We start from the raw sequence: 19,065 nt of genomic DNA, 5'->3' as shown, positions 1-19,065 counted from the left end.
CTTTTCCTAGATTTTTCTGTGAAGCGAAGCCTGAGGGAGTACTAGGCCTGATATGGAGGCTTGAACCTCCTCTCTTATAATGGCCCTCATATTTGTCATAAGAGAGGCCTGCTCCTCTCCTATGATCCTGCAGGTGCATGCTTCACACAGGGGTTTCTGCCAGGTATCCTTCATTTTAGCCGCACAGATAGGGCACTTTTTATTCCTGCTGGGCTTCTTTAAGGATTTTTCAGGCAAGGAGGTAGCCTATAAGAGATACATAGCACTTGCTAGTATGGTGGACATAATTAATTTTTTAGGTACCATATAATACAGGGCTCCCGCCTCACTCACTGGCGCTATGCTCTCCTGACGCTCCGATCTGGCTGCATCCTCCATGTTCTCTTGGAGATCGCCTAATGCTCACAGCCCATACCTCTTTTATTCTGCTCATCTGGTGCAGCGCTCCCGCGCCATCCGACCGCTGCGGAATTTCCTGTAGCTGAAGAGACAGGAGCTGACAGGACCTTGATTGACGTAGGTTGTCACGTGACCAGCAGTCACTCAAGGTCCCTCAAGATCACTCAAGCAACCTACGTCACTCAAGGTCCTGTCGGCTGGATGCGGCATTGCATACCTTGATCACGAGCCTGGTGAGCTCGTGCACCGCTAGGAAGGAGGCGGAGGGAGCGTTTGTCACCGGCCGGGACAGCGCTCCTGAAGATATCTGGTTCCTGAGATGCTGCTGTGTTTTCTACATTTTGACCATTATATGAACCAAGGGGGACGCAAGGAGGAATCAAGCAACCTCACTTTGGACTCCAACATCGCCTTAAAAATAAGGTTAAAAAAACGCAATATTTGCCATCTAGAGTTTATTGATGTGCAGGAATAGCTGGATTAAGAAAAATCCGCATTGAATTACCGTAAGTGGACTCCAATCTGCAGGTTTCATCTATATTAATGACTTTTTAGGGGATTGATACATTTATTAGCCGGATCTATTAAAAACGTTTTTTCTTCATTACTAGTACAGAGGGTATGTATAGGCGCAAACTATACGAGTTTTCTCTATAAATTTGTAAAACTGTGTGTATTTTTATTTCAAATACAGGACTGTATTCTGGGTGTTTTTTGCTGACCATATGACTATCGTATTACTAATAGATAGACATCTTATAGACGCCACTCTGTTGTTAACTGCTAGGCTTGATGTCACCAGATTATACAATGGTGACATCAACCCCACAAATATGAGCCCCACTTACCACAGCCACAGGGTAAGAGCCGGGCAAAACGCCAGAATTGGCGCATCTAATAGATGTGCCTTTTCTGAAGTGTCTACGGGCTGCAATATCCACGTCCTCTTTCAAGCCTGAGAATACCAGCCACCAGCTTTTTGCTTTAGCTTGGCTGTTTATCAAAAATGGGGGAACCCCCCACCGCTTTTTAATTTATTTAAATAATTAAAAAATGGTATGGGGGCCCCTCTATTCTTGATAAGCAGTCATGATAAAGCTGACAACTGAGGGTTGCAGCCCGCAGCTGTCAGTTTTGCCATGCTGGTTATCAAAAATAGGTATAGTAGTAATAGTAGTACTGTCTCATCAGTTCTACTAACCCCAGTCACAGCTACAGTCATTCTGACTGGCGGTAATCTCACCGAAGATAATGGATTTTCATGGCAGGGGCCTAAATGACATAATGCACCAAAATACTTTGTTATAGCAACCATGGATCAAAATGATGCAAAAAAAACAAAAAAAAATTATCTAAACCACCCCCCCCCCCAAAAAAAAATAAAAAATAAATTGTGATTAATTGTGCTTACTGATATAGAGCAATCGATATAGAGCAATCATATTCCACAATGCATGACAGGCACTATTATCACTGTCCCCACTGGGGCTTACAATGTAAATTCCCTTACAGTATGTCTTTGGAGTGCGGGAGGAACTCTAAACCCATTTATCTAAATACAACAATGCTTAATCATGAAATACATATAAAATACAATACACCCCAACAAATGCTATTTTTTTCAATGGTATTTTGGTATGCAAATTGAGCACACAACAAACTATACAAATGTGGTATCAACCTGAAGAATAAAATATCACAAACTTAATGCTTAAAATTGAACCCCAAAAATAAGTGAGAATTGCTTTGTTTTTTCATTGCCCACAAAAGTTTGATTTTTTTCAATTCATAAAATATAAAAATAGTTTGTCCCGTTAAAATATAAGCATTTATAAAGGCAACAAAGAGTATTCTGAAAGTTCTAGCTCTCAGAACACAATGATGCAAAAAAAAATTGACCATTTGACATGTCAACATACAAAAAAAAAATCATTTGTTTGTACCCAGTAAAAGTGTCCTTAAATGAAAGCCCCACAAAACTAGTATTTTATTACTACTCACTTGTGCTGGTATTTGTAGGGGTGTCCACTCTCCCAAATATCTCTTCATCTTCTGGGGTAACTTCAACTTTAATGCCAATCTGACTTTCAGCCTAAGTCACCACATACAAAACACAAAAACAAATGCTTAAAGGGAATTAGTCACCTGGATTTTGCTACCCCATCTGACAGAAGCATGATGTAAAAGCAGAGAACCTGATTCCAGCGATGTATCACTAGTTTGGCTGTTTGATGGCCTTTTGATAAAATGACAGTTTTATCTGCTGTAGATCTACCAGTTCTCTTAATGCTGAGCTCTGTATAACTCCGCCCACATCTCTAGCAGCTTCCTGTGCGCACCGTGCATAGGCAGAAAGCTGCCAATCGGTGCTGGGGGTGGGGTTATACAACAGTACCTACATTATGCTGCTCTCAGATTAGGTGGCACAAACCTGGTGAAATTTTAAGTAGACCTAGATCAGGATATTTATTTTTTTCTCTTCAATTTTTATTTTCCGATTATTTTTAGTTCCATTTTCTGTACATGACTATGTATAGGTGTATCCTTTAATTGTAATTATGATAGTGAAGCTAATGATAAAAAATGATCTCTCTAGGACAGAAGGGTCCATTTTGAGGCTCAATGCTAAATTTTAGGAGATTCTTAAAATATAAACTTGATTTACATATTTTCTTCTTACATATTTCCTTTAACCCCTTTCTGACATCCGACGTACTATCCCGTCCATGAGGGCTGGGCCCGTATAACTATGGATTGCATAGTACGTCGAAGCCGATCGGCTGCACAAACGGGTGGTGTGTGGCCGATCAGGGCCGGGTGTCAGCTAATTCTCACAGCTGACACCCTGCACTAAGTGCCAGGAGCGGTAACCGCTCTTGGCACTTTAACCCTCGAAACACTGCGATCACTGCATTGTACTGAGGGTCTCCATGGAGATCCCCGGATCCAAGATGGCAGCGGGGTCCTTCCGGGTCCTGAAGGGAGACGGCTTCTCAGTGCCTGCTGAGAGCAGGCACCAGCAAGCTTCCTTCACTGCCTGTCAGATCGCTGATCTGATACAGTGCTGTGCAAAGTGTCAGATCAGCGATCTGACTTTATATAGTGATGTCCCCCCCCCCTGGGACAATGTAAAAAAGTAAAAAATATATACTGTGTAAAAAAAATTATTTTAAATTCTTAAATAAAGAAAAAAATAAATATTGTTTCAATAAATACATTTCTTTATGTAAATAAACAATAAAAGTACACATATTTAGTATCGCCGCATCCGTAACGACACTCTATAAAACTGTTCCACTACTTAACCCCTTCAGTGAACACCGTAAAAAAAAATAAAAAAAAAGAGGCAAAAAACAATGTTTTATCATCATACTGCCGAACAAAAGGTGGACTAACACCCGATCAAAAAGACGGATATAAATAAACATGGTACCGCTGAAAACGACTTCTTGTCCCACAAAAAATGAGCCACCACACAACGTCATCAGCAAAAAAATTAGAAAAGTTATAGCCCTCAGAATAAAGTGATGCAAAAATAATTATTTTTTATATAAAATAGTTTTTATTGCATAAAAGAGACAAAAGCCAAAACATAAAAAAGATATAAATGAGGTATCACTGTTATCGTGCTGACCCGAAAAACTGCCTTATCAATTTTACCACATGCAGAACGGTATAAACACCCCCCCAAAAGAAATTCATGAATTGCTGGTTTTTGTTCATTCTGCCCCCAAAAATCGTAATAAAAAGCGATCAAAAAATGTCATGTGCCCAAAAATGGTACCAATAAAAACGTCAACTCGTCCTGCAAAAAGAAAGACCTCACATGACTCTGTGGACCAAAATATGGAAAAATTATAGCTCTCAAAATGTGGTGAGGCAAAAACTATTTTTTGCAATAAAAAGCGTCTTTTAGCGTGTGACAGCTGCCAAACATAAAAACCCCTATAAATAGTAAATCAAACCCCCCTTTATCACCCCCCTTAGTTAGGGAAAAATAATAAAATTAAAAAAAGTATTTATTTTCATTTTTCCATTAGGGTTAGGGCTAAAGTTAGGGTTATGGTTGGAGCTAAAGTTAGGGTTACGGTTGGGGCTAAAGATAGGGATAGGGTTGGGGCTAAAGTTAGGGTTAGGGTTTGGATTAGGGTTGGGATTACATTTACATTTGGAATTAGGGGTAGTGTTGGGATTAGGGTTAGGGTTGTGCCAGGGTGGTTAGGGTTATGGTTAGGGTTAGGATTACGAGTGTGTTGGGCTTAGGGTTGGGATTAGGGTTAAGGGTGTGTTGGGGTTAGGGGTGTGCTGGGGTTAGGGGTGTGGTTGGGATTAGGGCTAGGGGCATGTTCGGGTTAGGGGTGTGGTTAGGGTTATGGTTGGGATTAGGGTTAGGGGTGTGTTGGGGTTAGGGTTGGAGTTAGAATTGGATTGGGGGGTTTCCACTGTTTAGGCACATCAGGGGCTCTTTAAAGCGACATGGTGTCCGATCTCAATTCCAGCCAATTCTGCATTTAAAAAGTCAAACGGTGCTCCTTCCCTTCTGAGCTTTGCTGTGCGCCCAAAGAGTGGTTCACCCCCACATATGGGGTATCAGCGTACTCAGGACAAATTGGACAACAATTTTTGCGGTCCAATTTCTCCTGTTACCCTAGTGAAAATAAAATTTGGGGGCTAAAAAATCATTTTTGAGGGAAAAAAATGATTTTTTATTTTCACGGCTCTGCGTTATAAACTTTAGTGAAACACTTGGGGGTTTAAAGTTCTCACAACACATCTAGATAAGTTCTTTGGGAGGTCTAGCTTCCAAAATGATGTCACTTGTCGGTGGGTTCTACTGTTTAGGCACATCAGTGGCTCTGCAAAAGCAACATGACGCCCCCAGACCATTCCATCAAAGTCTGCATTCCAAAACGTCACTACTTCCCTTCCGAGCCCCGACGTGTGCCCAAACAGTAGTTTTATTACTCAGAACAAGTTGGACAACAACTTTTGGGGTCCAATTTCTCTGGATACCCTTGAGAAAATACAAAATTGTGGGCTAAAAGATCATTTTTGTGGGAAAAAAAATTATTTTTTTATTTTCACGGCTCTACATTATATACTTCTGTGAAACTTCAAAGTGCTCATCACACATCTAGATAAGTTACTTTGGTGGTCTAGTTTCCAAAATGGGGTCACTTGTGGGGGGTTTCCACTGTTTAGGCACATCAGGGGCTCTCCAAACGCGACGTGGCATCCGATCTCAATTCCAGCCAATTTTGCATTGAAAAGTTAAATGGCGCTCCTTTCATTCCGAGCTCTGCTATGCGCCCAAACAGTGGTTTTCCCCCACATATGGGGTATTAGTGTACTTAGGACAAATTGCACAACAACTTTTAGGATCCAATTCTCCTGTTACCCTTGGGAAAATAAAACAAATTGCATCTGATCTGAAGTAAATTTTTTATGAAAAAAGTTAAATGTTCATTTTTTTTTAAACATTACAAAAATCCTGTGAAGCACCTGAAGAGTTAATAAACTTCTTGAATGTGGTTTTGAGCACCTTGAGGGGTGCAGTTTTTAGAATGGTGTCATTTTTGGGTATTTTCTATCATATAGACCCCTCAAAGTGACTTCAAATGTGATGTGGTCCTAAAAAAAAAATAAGGTGTTGTAAAAATGAGAACATCGCTGGTCAACTTTTAACCCTTATAACTCCCTAACAAAAAAAATGTTGGTTTCAAAATTGTGCTGATGTAAAGTAGACATGTGGGAAATGTTACTTATTAAGTACTTTGTGTGACATATCCCTGTGATTTAAGGGCAAGAAAATTCAATGTTGGAAAATTGTGAAATTTTCGCCAAATTTCCATTTTTTTCACAAATAAACGCAAGTCATGTCAAAGAAATTTTACCACTATCATGAAGTACAATATGTCACGAGAAAACATTGTCAGAATCACCGGGATCCGTTGAAGCGTTCCAGAATTATAACCTCATAAAGGGACAGTGGTCAGAATTGTAAAAATTGACCTGGTCATTAACATGCAAACCACCCTTGGGGGTAAAGGGGTTAAAATGGTCTAATAACATGGAATGTAATAAAACACCAAAATTACTTATACTCTCCTGGTAAATTCCCTGTTACTCCTGCGTCGTTGAAATTACTGGATTTAGCGGTCACCTACAAACTATGACACAACCCCCACTGAGGCCTGTGATTGGCTGCAACGGGAACGTCATCACTGTAGGACAACTTAACATGACCAGCTGGACCACCAAAGCAGAAGGGCTGAAGCGTACAGGTAAATAAGTTATTTTGGTGTGATCATATTCCCTGCTTTTTCTTGCCATTTTTAAAAGATGGCGAAACACTAACTACATCTACCTGATGACCTCCCTGGTGATCCTGCAGGATATTTTGCCGTCTCTCTGGACAATTCTGGGAATGATCAGGACAGGGCGATGTACATGGTACTTTTCCCATAAAGGATCCTTCTGTAAGAATACACACAGGTTGATTTAAAATTATTTGTTATTCTCAGCATTGTGATAAGTAAATTTTGTGACCATCAAAGTCAATGAAAGTCTCCACGTACCCAGTGATGTGTGGAGATGGTGGCTCTCCATCATGACGTCCTTGTACTGATCCTTGTGTCCTTCTATGTACTCCCACTCCTCCATGGAGAAATTTACAGCGACATCCTGACATCTTATAGGAACCTGACATACACATTAAGATACAGATTCAGCACATTGTTTTTATTATTTAGAACACACCAACATTTTTCTGTAGCTTCTACACTGATATACAACTACTGGCAACACTTGACAGTAGAAGGACAAGCATAATTATGTAAAATGTGACAACCATAATTTCCCCCATGCAAGGATCTGGCCTCTGATCACCTGCTACAGGTACTGTAAATGCACACAAGTCAGGAAGTTTAGGAGGAGCAGATTGAGTTTAGGCTGTATAGTCATTGTCTGCTCAGAAGGAATGGTCCTCTTTTTAGAATGGATCACCTTGTAGTAAATACATAGTAACAGCAGAGGTTTATACCTAGCATTGGCAAAGGTGTATACATAGTAACAGGAAAAATAAGTAAGTAGTACCAGCCCTAGTGTATAGTGGCTTGTAAAAGTTTGTGCACCCCTGGTCAAAATTACTGTGAACAGTTAAGCAAGTTGAAGATGAAATGATCTCTTAAAGGCCTAAAGTTTGACAAATGTTTCAGACCTTAGCCTGTTAGGGTTATGGCTTGTTCAGCATCATTGTTAGGAAAGGACAGGTGATGCAAATTTACCAGCTTCATCAAAACTTCTTGCTAAAAAACAACAGCCATGGGTTCTTCTAAGCAGCTGCCTAGTACTCTGAAAATGAAAATGGTGGAAGTCTACAAAGCAGGAGAAGGCTGGCACAAGGAAGAGGCATCAGTGTAGCGGTTGTAAAGGAATATGATCCTGGCTGCTGCATTCAGGACAGATTGGAGAGGGTAGAGTTTGGTAAGAGGGAGGCTGATTAGTAGAGAGTCACAATAGTCCAGACGAGAATGAATAAGAGCAACAGGAAGGATTTTTGCAGAGTCGAAAGTAAGAAAAGGGCGAATTCTAGAAATGTATTGAGGTGTAGATGACATGAGCGAGTGAGTGATCGGATGTGGGGAGTGAAGGAAAGATCTGAATCAAGTATGACTCCAAGGCAGCGAGCATGTTGCTGGGGAGTAATGGTGGAACCACACATGGAAATTGCAATGTCGAGCATAGGTAGGTTAGTAGAGGGAGGAAACACAAGGCGTTCAGTTTTTGACAGGTTCCTTTTCACATAGAGGGAGGACAAGATGTTGGAGACAGCGGTAAGACAATCACTGGTGTTTGGTAATAATGCACGGGTGATATCAGGAATAGATGTGTATAATTGGGTGTCGTCAGTATAGAGATGGTACTGGAACCCAAATCTGCTGTTTGTCCAATAGGGGCAGTATACAAGGTATTCATAAAATTATTTATAGTACAAATTGCACTTTTTACCAAAACATTTTTATAAATAAACCATGTGGATTTTTTAACATTTCTTTTCTATAGATGTGGTGATATTATCTAGCTAATCGATATACCTCTTCTTGCAACAAATCTATACCCATTATTCAGGACTCATCTTGATAAAAGGACAAGGATGTTTTGTAATGTCACTTTTAGTTTAATTTTTTATTAAACTGCAGACTATATGGGGTACTGAACGTTATCATCCGATTATCAGACAATTGTTTATTCCCCTTATTATTATGTATTGTACTTAGCCGGTTTTTAGAGAACAGATCTCTCTTTTTTATATACCTTCCCTCACGTGATCTCCGGTGCTCCCAACACCTCCTTCTCTCCTCCACACTTATTCGCTCCTCATCCAATCGCCTCCAAGACGTCTCCCGAATATCCCCCATCCTCTGGAACTCCCTGCCCCAACACGTCCGACTATCAACCACAGTCGGATCCTTCAGACGGAACCTGAAAACTCATCTCTTCAGGAAAGCCTACAGCCTGCACTGACACCGCTGCTGCCTCATCACTATCGAAGCTACCGCCTCACCAACACCGGAGCTACCGCCTCACCAACACCGGAGCTACCGCCTCACCAACACCGGAGCTCCTGCAACCCTCAGCCTACTGTCTCCTTCCCCATAGTCCTGTAGAATGTAAGCCCGCAAGGGCAGGGTCCTCGCCCCTCTGTATCAGTCCGTCATTGTTAGTTTGTTTACTGTATGTGATATTTGTAACTTGTATGTAACCCCTTCTCATGTACAGCACCATGGAATCAATGGTGCTATATAAATAAATAATAATAATAATAATATGCTTTATCAATAATCTTATCTTCTTAGCCTCTTCATTTTAATCTGTCTCTTATCACACATTCCTTATTGAATTTTCACTGATGCAGGGACTTTCAATAGGGAATGTGTAATGTTAAGAGACATTAAAATTAAGAGGCTGTGAGAGAAGAGAAAGGATAGGAAAAACAAAAGACTAAGAAGAGTCTCTACTGCAGTCCCTTATCTCAGAAGTATGGACATATACTCAGAGTCCAGAAACATAAGTCAACTCTGCCAAATTCTGAAAAATCTGTCATACGTCGAGTCGTCGATCTCTCCATTTGACACACAAAAAAAACTATTTCGGGGGCCCATTTGTGAGATGTAATAGTAGATATATTGCCCATTCCATCATCACTGGAAATTTGCAACTCCACAAATTTTACTCTCACTTTACATATATCAGATATAAACCTGTAGTTTAAAAGGTTCATTGTAACATCCCTGGCGGCATCACTGCATGGCTTCCCATCTCCCCTCTTACTCACCACTCTGGGCCATGCGGTGAGTTCTGTCCTCTGCGGCTCCTTGTTCTGGGCCTCATGTCCTTGTTTGCTGCATACTTCCTGGCTGTATGCTTAGGGCAACAGCTCCTGCACTTCTTGTTTCTTATAGAGACTGTGTGCACACTCCTAAGGTGTTCCCTGCCAATTGCCAAGAAGCCTCAGGTACTTAAGGCATCCCCATCTATAGGGGGATGCCTGAGCAACTTTCTCCCTCAGTTAGTGTCTTGCTACTGAGCTGCTAGGTCCTGTCTCTGCTATCCTGGCCTGAATCCTTGTCCTGTACTTGTTCCCGTGTCTGTCCCTATCTGAACTGTGGTCTATACCTGTACCTGTATGTATCCTTGTCGTTTGCCTTTCCCCACTCAACTGTGTGTACCCTTGTGCCACTTTCTCTGCTCTGCTCGCCGCAACCTGCGGCTCTGCCCTGTTCTGCTCACTGCCACCTGCGGCTCTGCGCCGCTCTGCTCGCCGCAACCTGCGGCTCTGCCCTGTTCTGCTCTGCTCACCACCACTTGTGGCTCTGTGCCTCCCTACTCTGCTTGTCGCAACCTGCGGCTCTGCCCTGTTCTGCTCTGCTCACCGCCACTTGTGGCTCTGCGCCTCTCTACTCTGCTTGTCGCAACCTACGGCTCTGCTCTGTTCTACTCTGCTCACCGCCACTTGTGGCTCTGCGCCTCTCTACTCTGCTTGTCGCAACCTACGGCTCTGCTCTGTTCTACTCTGCTCACCGCCACTTGTGGCTCTGCGCCTCTCTACTCTGCTTGTCGCAACCTGCGGCTCTGCCCTGTTCTGCTCTGCTCACCGCCACTTGTGGCTCTGCGCCTCTCTACTCTGCTTGTCGCAACCTGCGGCTCTGCTCTGTTCTACTCTGCTCGCCGCAACCTGCGGTCCTGCTCTGTTCTGTTCTGCTCGCCGCAACCTGCAGTTCCGCTCTTCTTGCCGCAACCTGCGGTTCTGCTCTGCTCCCGTCGCGCCTCCTGCGGCTTTGCTCTGCTTCCGCTCCACGCCCTGTGTGTCCTTGTCTCTCCAGTCTAAACTGAATCTTAACAGTTCTTGCCCCTCCAGTCTGAATTGGTTCCTATCTGTTCCTTACTCGTACCTGCCCGCCTGCCTGCCAGTCATACCCGCCTGATTACCAGTGGTGCTCGTTTGTACTTGCCCGCACCCGTCAATAGACTTCCGTTCCCCAAGGGTATCAGCTGCTACAGGCCAGACACCGCTCTGGAGTGGTACGTGGCAGTTACCTGCCGCACAAGCCTCACCACTAGAGGCTCCAGTGAACACCAAGGTAGTTGCTTAGTCACGCCCCTCCAGGGTAGTCTGGTTTGTGGCACAGTGGGCCACAATCCCCTTGCTCGCGCCTCCCAGTCGGTGAGCGAGCGTTACATTCATTTATATATCTATGGAAATCCAGTATGGCCGCTATGTTCATTCATAATTCCTTTACTATTTCCCTATCTTTGCAAATCATCTCCTGCGCATTGGCTTGACTTGCAATTGTTTTCTCAATTTTGGCAACATTCTCTCAAATTTCAATTAGCATCTTTTCCTCTTGTGCATTAATGAGCTTAAACGTACATCATGATGTAACTTATAACTAGAGTTGAGTGAATATGTTCAGGTTCCCTCTTATTCGGTAAGCTATAGCTATACCGAATAAGATGCAGAGGGAACCTGGCGTCCTGGATGGCTCCAGCTGATCAGAGCCGCAGCTGCACAGTTACAACACATGTATGGAGAGCCCAACAAACAGGCTTCTCCATGCATGTGTTGTGACTGTCACACAGCCGTGACACGTGCAGCTGCGGCGCTGATCAGCGGGAGCCATCCAGGAAGCCAGGCTATAGCGCTTACCGAATAAGATGGAATCAGAACATATTCACTCAACTTTAATTATCACGTCTGAATGAGAGTATTTCAATCTATACCTTTTGTTCCTTTTTTTTTTTTTTTTACAATCTTTTAGATAAGCATGTGTGTTTTTGATATAAAAACTGTGTGGTTCGTAAGATGCACATTGTGCCAGAAAATCAGGCTTAAAAAAAGAACCTTGTGCAGAAAAGCCTATAGAACCTGCTGGAATTAAATAAAATGCAAGCTTTTGAGCAGAATCGGGCACTGGAGTGCTGGCAATTCTGACATTAATGCTGATTACATCTCTCCTGTGTTATAACTGATTTATCTGCCCTTTTAGTGTTAGCTCGGCACGTTCCACCTTGTCTACTTGGTCTATCCTTCTTCTGACCTCGCCATTAGCTAGACATCAACACTACATGTTCCAGCAAGCAATTCGACGCATTTTGGTCCAGAAAGAATGAATTTGAATTCACAAATAACCCTTCAATTCTTCCCTCCACAGACAATGCTACTGGATTGTGTCCCAGCAGCACGCACCTCTCCAGTTAGCAGGTGACTGATCGTGTTGGTGACTTCTAGAACCTTCTGCTCCTCACTTGTCTCATTCCCTAGTGAGTAAGGTGAAGGCTCCGTGATCTGGGTCCTGCCACATCCTTCATCCTCTTCTGATACCTTCTTGACTACTATGTAATCCTGTGAACAGAAAGACATCAATTTCACTTAATATGTTCCCTTCACCTCCTCTTTTCCCATTTTGGAAGACGATGACATATCACTGGTACATACCATCATTTTCTGATCATGATGATCTGATTGTGAGCATATCTCCCCATCCCGAACATTCTATAACCGTGCCACACAGCCCCACTTACTTTAGAAGAAAATGACCCCAATGAAAAAAACAAAACCCTTATCTTCCAGTAACTTTGATTTTTAATGGTGGAGACAAGTGATGTCACGTGACATAACTCTCAGAACCCCTCACCTCTCCAGTCAGCAGGTAGATTATTTCTAAAGTGATGTTTAATACCCTCTCAATCAAGGGATTACTGTTTCTCTCCATCTTCAGTGGGTCAGGCACGGCTCATGTTTTAAAGGAGACTTGAACTTCTTTAGACTGCAAGGGAAAAATAAGGAGGGAGTCTAAAATAATGCATGGATCAGACAATGTAGGATGTCCCAGATTGGCCACTACAAAGACATACACATTGCAGACAGTTGGGACCAAGCGCAGAGTAAAGCTCGCTGTCAGGCTAGGATTCAGTAGCCATGGTATTGGGTGCTACATGAGGGTATAATATACGGTATTAGTGTGGAGAACATGGAAGTGAAGCCGGCATGACTTATCCAAAAATACACTGATAGGCCGATCTGTTGCTGCAGACCTTTCCCATACGCAGAGCAGAACTTACAGTAGCTCAAGCACTGACAGCGAAGCGGGTCCCATGGCATCTCAGGCCGCATGATTTATGAACAGGAGTGACACCTCACTAAACCATTCTATTTAGTTAGCAGCGAGTGTTCACTTTGATATGGCAAAACAGACATGGAGGTAATTATCTTAATCTGACTCCATGTTATTTGCTGTTCGATAAGAAGGTCTGGGAGCCAATATATAAAGTGACCTGACGATTATGATGATCTGAATCCTGGCCAGGTGGAGGTAAATCAAGAAATGGAAATAAGTTTGTTTTTTTTTAAAAAAGGATGGCAAAAGTGACAGTCGGGGGTAAGCCCTCATTCACGTATGGTTTTATTCTGCTTTTTGAAAAAGAAATATCTACTGTTTCCGTCGAGTGTGGTGGATCCACTTTTCAGCCATTTTTGGTGCATGTGTCTGTTTTTACCACCAGAGTGCTATTGGTTTTGATTGTATACAAAAAAAAAACAATAATATTCTCTACCCATTAAACAGTAAAAAAGGGTCAGCACTTGAAGAACACACATATGCCTGTCTGACATCCATCTTTTGAGGTACCCTCCTGTTCACTTAAATGGGCAATTTTGATCTGAAAATTGGATCAAAAATAGACAAGTTTCTTTCTATTTGTGGAAAAAAGACATGTGAGCATACCCATGAACTATAATGGTCACATTTTCGACCTGCAAAAAACATGGATATAACCACATACATATTATTGAGGCCTGAAAGTAATTTTCCACCGACATTGCAGCTAATTTTTCCAGCGCCTGACAAAAAAGCCAAATTCTCACACTCTGGTGAAAGAACACTGTGACCACAAGGATGGAGGACACATGACACATCTGATAAAATAGGCTCTATGTGCTTGGCCAATTACACTGCTCAAAAAAATAAAGGGAACACTAAAATCCCACATCCTAGATATCTCTGAATGAAATATTCCAGTTGCAAATTTTTATTCATTGCATAGTGGAATGTGTTCAGAACAATAAAACCTAAAAATGATCAACGTAAATCACAACTAATATCCCAAGGAGGTCTGGATTTGAAATGATGCTCAAAATCAAAGTGGAAAATCAAATTACAGGCTGATCCAACTTCAGTGGAAATGCCTCAAGACAAGGAAAAGATGCTCAGTAGTGTGTGTGCCTGTATGACCTCGCTACTGTACAACGCCTGGGCATGCTCCTGATAAGGTGGCAGATGGTCTCCTGAGGGATCTCCCAGACCTGGACTAAAGCATCCGCCAACTCCTGGACAGTCTGTGGTGCACTGTGAAGTTGATGGATGGTACGAGACATGATGTCCCAGATGTGTTCAATCAGATTCAGATCTGGGAAACGGGCAGACTAGTCCATAGCTTCAATGCCTTCATCTTGCAGGAACTGCTGACACACTCCAGCCACAAGAGGTCTGGCATTGTCCTGCATTAGGAGGAACCCAGGGTCAACCGCACCAGCATATGGTCTCACAAGGGGTCTGAGGATCTCATATCGGTACCTAATGGCAGTCAAGCTACCTCTGGTGAGCACATGGAGGGCTGTGTGGCCCTCCAAAGAAATGCCACCCCACACCATTACTGACCAACTGCCAAACCGGTCATGCTCAAGGATGTTGCAGGCAGCAGATCGCTCTCCACGGCGTCTCCAGACTCTGTCATGTCTGTCACATGTGCTCAGTGTGAACCTGCTTTCATCTGTGAAGAGTACAGGGTGCCAGTGGTGAATTTGCCAATCCTGATGATCTGTGGCAAATGCCAAGCGTCCTGCACGGTGTTGAGCTGTGAGCACAACCCCCATCTGTGGACGTCGGGCACTCAGGCCATCCTCATGGAGTCGGCTTCTAACGGTTTGTGCAGACACATGCACATTTGTGGCCTGCTAGAGATCATTTTGCAGGGCTCTGGCTGTGCTCTTCCTGTTCCTCCTTGCACAAAGGCTGAGGTAGCGGTCCTGCTGCTGGGTTGTTGCCCTCCTACGGCCCCCTCTACATCTCCTGGTGTACTGGCCTGTCTCCTGGTAGCACCTCCAGCCTCTGGACACTACGCTGACAGACTCAGTAAACCTTCTTGCCACAGTTCGCATTGATGTGCCATCCTGGATGAGCTGCACTACCTGAGCCACTTGTGTGGGTTGTAGAGTCCGTCTCATGCTACCACGAGTGTGAAAGCAAAACCAACATTCAAAAGTGACCAAAACATCAGCCAGAAAGCATTGGTAATAGGATGTGATCTGTGGTCCCCACCTGCAGAACCACTCCTTTATTGAGTGTGTCTTGATAATTGCCAATAATTTCCATCTGTTGTCTATTCCATTTGCACAGCAGCATGTGAAATTAATTATCAAACAGTGTTGCTTCCTAAGTGGACAGTTTGATTTCACAGAAGTTTGACTTACTTGGAGTTATATTCTGTTGTTTAAGTGTTCCCTTTATTTTTTTTGAGCAGTGTAAATTCTTGCTCCTATAAGCTAGAGCAAGACAAGCTTTCCCAGTGGTAACAGCAGCTAATACAGTATGGAGAATAGGATGGAGGCATATCAGTTACTGCTAACAATCCAGTAGCCCTGGACCGACCACATGGTAGCACTTGGAGTAATGTAGTCTACTTGGGACTGTACTCTATCTACAGACCTCCAAACCAGGAACAGTTTGAGTCCACGTGTCGACAGGCTGGAACAGCAGCCTGGACTAGTTTATGTGAAGGCTACTCTCACCGTATGCATCTTAACACGGAGATTTTTCAGTTAGGCCATGATTGCTCCATTTTTTATTTCTTCCATCATTTGGAAAAATACAGTTTTCATTGTTTTGTTTTCATGATTATACAAAGGTAACTTCAAAACAAGATGTCTGTCATATTCCTCTGCATTATTATACTTGCCTACATGGTGCCATTGTATACCACAGCGCTGCACAGACATTGTCACACTACTTATAGGAGCTCACAAATCTTAATTCCTTACCCGGCTTCACTTATTGTGTGCACTGTAACTGCAATTTCCTTTTCTGTCACCAGGTTTTTGTCACCTAATCAAAGAGCAGCATTATGTAGAGACAAAGACCCCAATTACAGCGATGTGTCATTTACTTGTATACTTACTACTGTTTTGATAAAATCAGTGTTTTATCAGCATGAGATTATCACTAGCGGACTAGTTGTCGAGTGCGATGTAGTCCTTCTGCTTTGTATAACCCCACCCGATTGGCAGCTTTGTGCCTATGCACAGTGTACACTGGAAGCTGTCAGTGTTGTAGGTAGGGTTATACAGAGCTCAGCATTCAGAGAACAGCTAGATAAAACAGGAATTGTATCAAAACTACAGCATGCAGCTCAGTAAGTGACACATTACTAGAATTGGCGTCTCTGCCCCTACGTTATGCTGCTCTCAGATGAAGAAGCAAAACCTGGAGACACATTCCATATAATATTAAAAAATCATATTTCAGCAAAATATGTCTGGTACATACAGAACAGGCTGATAGTAAATATAGATCATATGCCGACATGTACTCATGCTACACACTTGATGTGATGCACAGACTTCTACTATTATTACATATCTGTAGCCACACAGAATGTACAGTCACCTGCAGAGAGAGAATACATTACAGTTTGCCAGCATTGCATACAGACATGGAGCATATGTACAGAACCCCGCATTATACACATACTGTCCTCTTAGTGCACATATGTGCAGCCTCCTCTGGAGAACAAGCAGTATACAGACCCCAGTACATAACACACAGCTGCAGCACATACCGCTCCACTAACTTACCGCATCTACAGGCGATGGATCCCAGCTGCTGCAGGACCTTTGATGAGGTCACAGTCATGTGATCAATCATGCACACATAGAAAGCAGAAAGGATGTTGCATCTTTGTGAGGGTAGGACCTTTGAGGATGCACGGTCATGTGATCGTCATGGGTGGAGTCAGATGATTCTGTGACTGTAATGCACGAGTGTGGCTGTGCAGTGGGCCGGCCCTGGTCTGGGTCGAGTGTGTCAGTGACGGGCCTGGTGCAGTGTGTGGCAGAGCTGTGTGTCAGTGACGGGCCTGGTGCAGTGTGTGGCAGAGCTGTGTGTCAGTGACGGGCCTGGTGCAGTGTGTGGCAGAGCCATGTGTGTCAGTGACGGGCCTGGTGCAGTGTGTGGCAGAGCTGTGTGTCAGTGACGGGCCTGGTGCAGTGTGTGGCAGAGCTGTGTGTCAGTGACGGGCCTGGAGCAGTGTGTGGCAGAGCTGTGTGTCAGTGACGGGCCTGGTGCAGTGTGTGGCAGAGCCATGTGTGTCAGTGACGGGCCTGGTGCAGTGTGTGGCAGAGCCATGTGTGTCAGTGACGGGCCTGGTGCAGTGTGTGGCAGAGCTGTGTGTCAGTGACGGGCCTGGTGCAGTGTGTGGCAGAGCTGTGTGTCAGTGACGGGCCTGGTGCAGTGTGTGGCAGAGCCATGTGTGTCAGTGACGGGCCTGGTGCAGTGTGTGACAGAGCTGTGTGTCAGTGACGGGCCTGGTGCAGTGTGTGGCAGAGCTGTGTGTCAGTGACGGGCCTGGTGCAGTGTGTGGCAGAGCTGTGTGTCAGTGACGGGCCTGGTGCAGTGTGTGGCAGAGCCATGTGTGTCAGTGACGGGCCTGGTGCAGTGTGTGGCAGAGCTGTGTGTCAGTGACGGGCCTGGTGCAGTGTGTGGCAGAGCTGTGTGTCAGTGACGGGCCTGGTGCAGTGTGTGGCAGAGCTGTGTGTCAGTGACGGGCCTGGTGCAGTGTGTGGCAGAGCTGTGTGTCAGTGACGGGCCTGGTGCAGTGTGTGGCAGAGCTGTGTGTCAGTGACGGGCCTGGTGCAGTGTGTGGCAGAGCTGTGTGTCAGTGACGGGCCTGGTGCAGTGTGTGGCAGAGCTGTGTGTCAGTGACGGGCCTGGTGCAGTGTGTGGCAGAGCTGTGTGTCAGTGACGGGCCTGGTGCAGTGTGTGGCAGAGCTGTGTGTCAGTGACGGGCCTGGTGCAGTGTGTGGCAGAGCTGTGTGTCAGTGACGGGCCTGGTGCCGTGTGTGTGGCAGTGACGGGCCTGGTGCCGTGTGTGTGGCAGTGACGGGCCTGGTGCCGTGTGTGTGGCAGTGACGGGCCTGGTGCCGTGTGTGTGGCAGTGACTGGCTTGGTGCTGTGTGTGCCAGAGCTGTGTGTCAGTGACGGGCCTGGTGCCGTGTGTGTGGCAGTGACGGGCCTGGTGCCGTGTGTGTGGCAGTGACGGGCCTGGTGCCGTGTGTGTGGCAGTGACGGGCCTGGTGCCGTGTGTGTGGCAGTGACGGGCCTGGTGCCGTGTGTGTGGCAGTGACGGGCCTGGTGCTGTGTGTGTCAGTGACGGGCCTGGTGCCGTGTATGACAAAGCTATGTGTCAGTGACGGGCCTGGTGCCATGTGTGTCAGTGACGGGCCTGGTGCCATGTGTGGCAGTGATGGGCCTGGTGCCGTGCTATGTGTCAGTGACCGCCCTGGTGCCATGTACGACAGAGCTGTGTCAGTGACGGGCCTGGTGCCGTGTGTGACAAAGCTATGTGTCAGTGACGGGCCTGGTGCCATGTACGGCAGAGCTGTGGCAGTGACTGGCCTGGTGGTGTGTGTGTCAGAGCCATGTGTGGCAGTGATGGGCCTGTTGCCCTGTGTAGCACAGCTGTATGTCAGTGACGGGCATTTTGGTGTGTGTGGAACACCCGCCAGGGCAGCAGGGTATTTTGTATCGGGTCCGGTCTTAAAGGGGATGTCACGGTGGCCGCGACCCGGGCCGTGGGCGCCCAATTGAAGGGGAAAGGTCTTTTAAGCGGAATGTGGATAAAGTCTATTGTTCGTGATGCCACCTGTGGTGGTCGGTCAGTAGGGACCGACGCTGGTTAAAGTGGTTCTCTGGGGTGATGTTGTTGCACCAAGATGGTAACACTTCCCACAGGTGAAGCGGGGTCCCCAGGGCTTTCCAGGTGTAGGGCACCGATGGTGTGGTGGATGATGTTGCGAATAACGAGGACATAGGTTTGCAGTCTGTAGCTGGT

At 44.9% G+C, this 19,065-nt stretch overlaps 1 protein-coding gene across 1 annotated transcript in view; it reads right to left on the bottom strand.

Moving 5' to 3' along the window:
• LOC138667062 (oocyte zinc finger protein XlCOF6-like) overlaps window positions 1–16,920 on the bottom strand; it is a 77,195-nt gene extending 60,275 nt beyond the window's left edge. Inside the window, exons 1-6 of the mRNA XM_069755311.1 lie at window positions 16,811–16,920; window positions 12,597–12,728; window positions 12,149–12,304; window positions 6,978–7,101; window positions 6,767–6,876; window positions 2,401–2,491 (exon numbers count right to left, since the gene is read on the bottom strand). Coding sequence (XP_069611412.1) covers window positions 2,401–2,491; window positions 6,767–6,876; window positions 6,978–7,101; window positions 12,149–12,304; window positions 12,597–12,674 — 559 coding nt within the window. The 5' untranslated portion in view covers window positions 12,675–12,728; window positions 16,811–16,920. The remainder of the gene's footprint in view (window positions 1–2,400; window positions 2,492–6,766; window positions 6,877–6,977; window positions 7,102–12,148; window positions 12,305–12,596; window positions 12,729–16,810) is intronic.
• Window positions 16,921–19,065: the final 2,145 nt, after the last annotated feature.

Source organism: Ranitomeya imitator, chromosome 2, assembly GCF_032444005.1.
Source record: "Ranitomeya imitator isolate aRanImi1 chromosome 2, aRanImi1.pri, whole genome shotgun sequence".
NCBI lineage: Eukaryota > Metazoa > Chordata > Amphibia > Anura > Dendrobatidae > Ranitomeya > Ranitomeya imitator.
The sequence above is the reverse complement of the archived record's forward strand: the minus strand, read 5'-3'. Positions and strand labels throughout refer to the sequence as shown.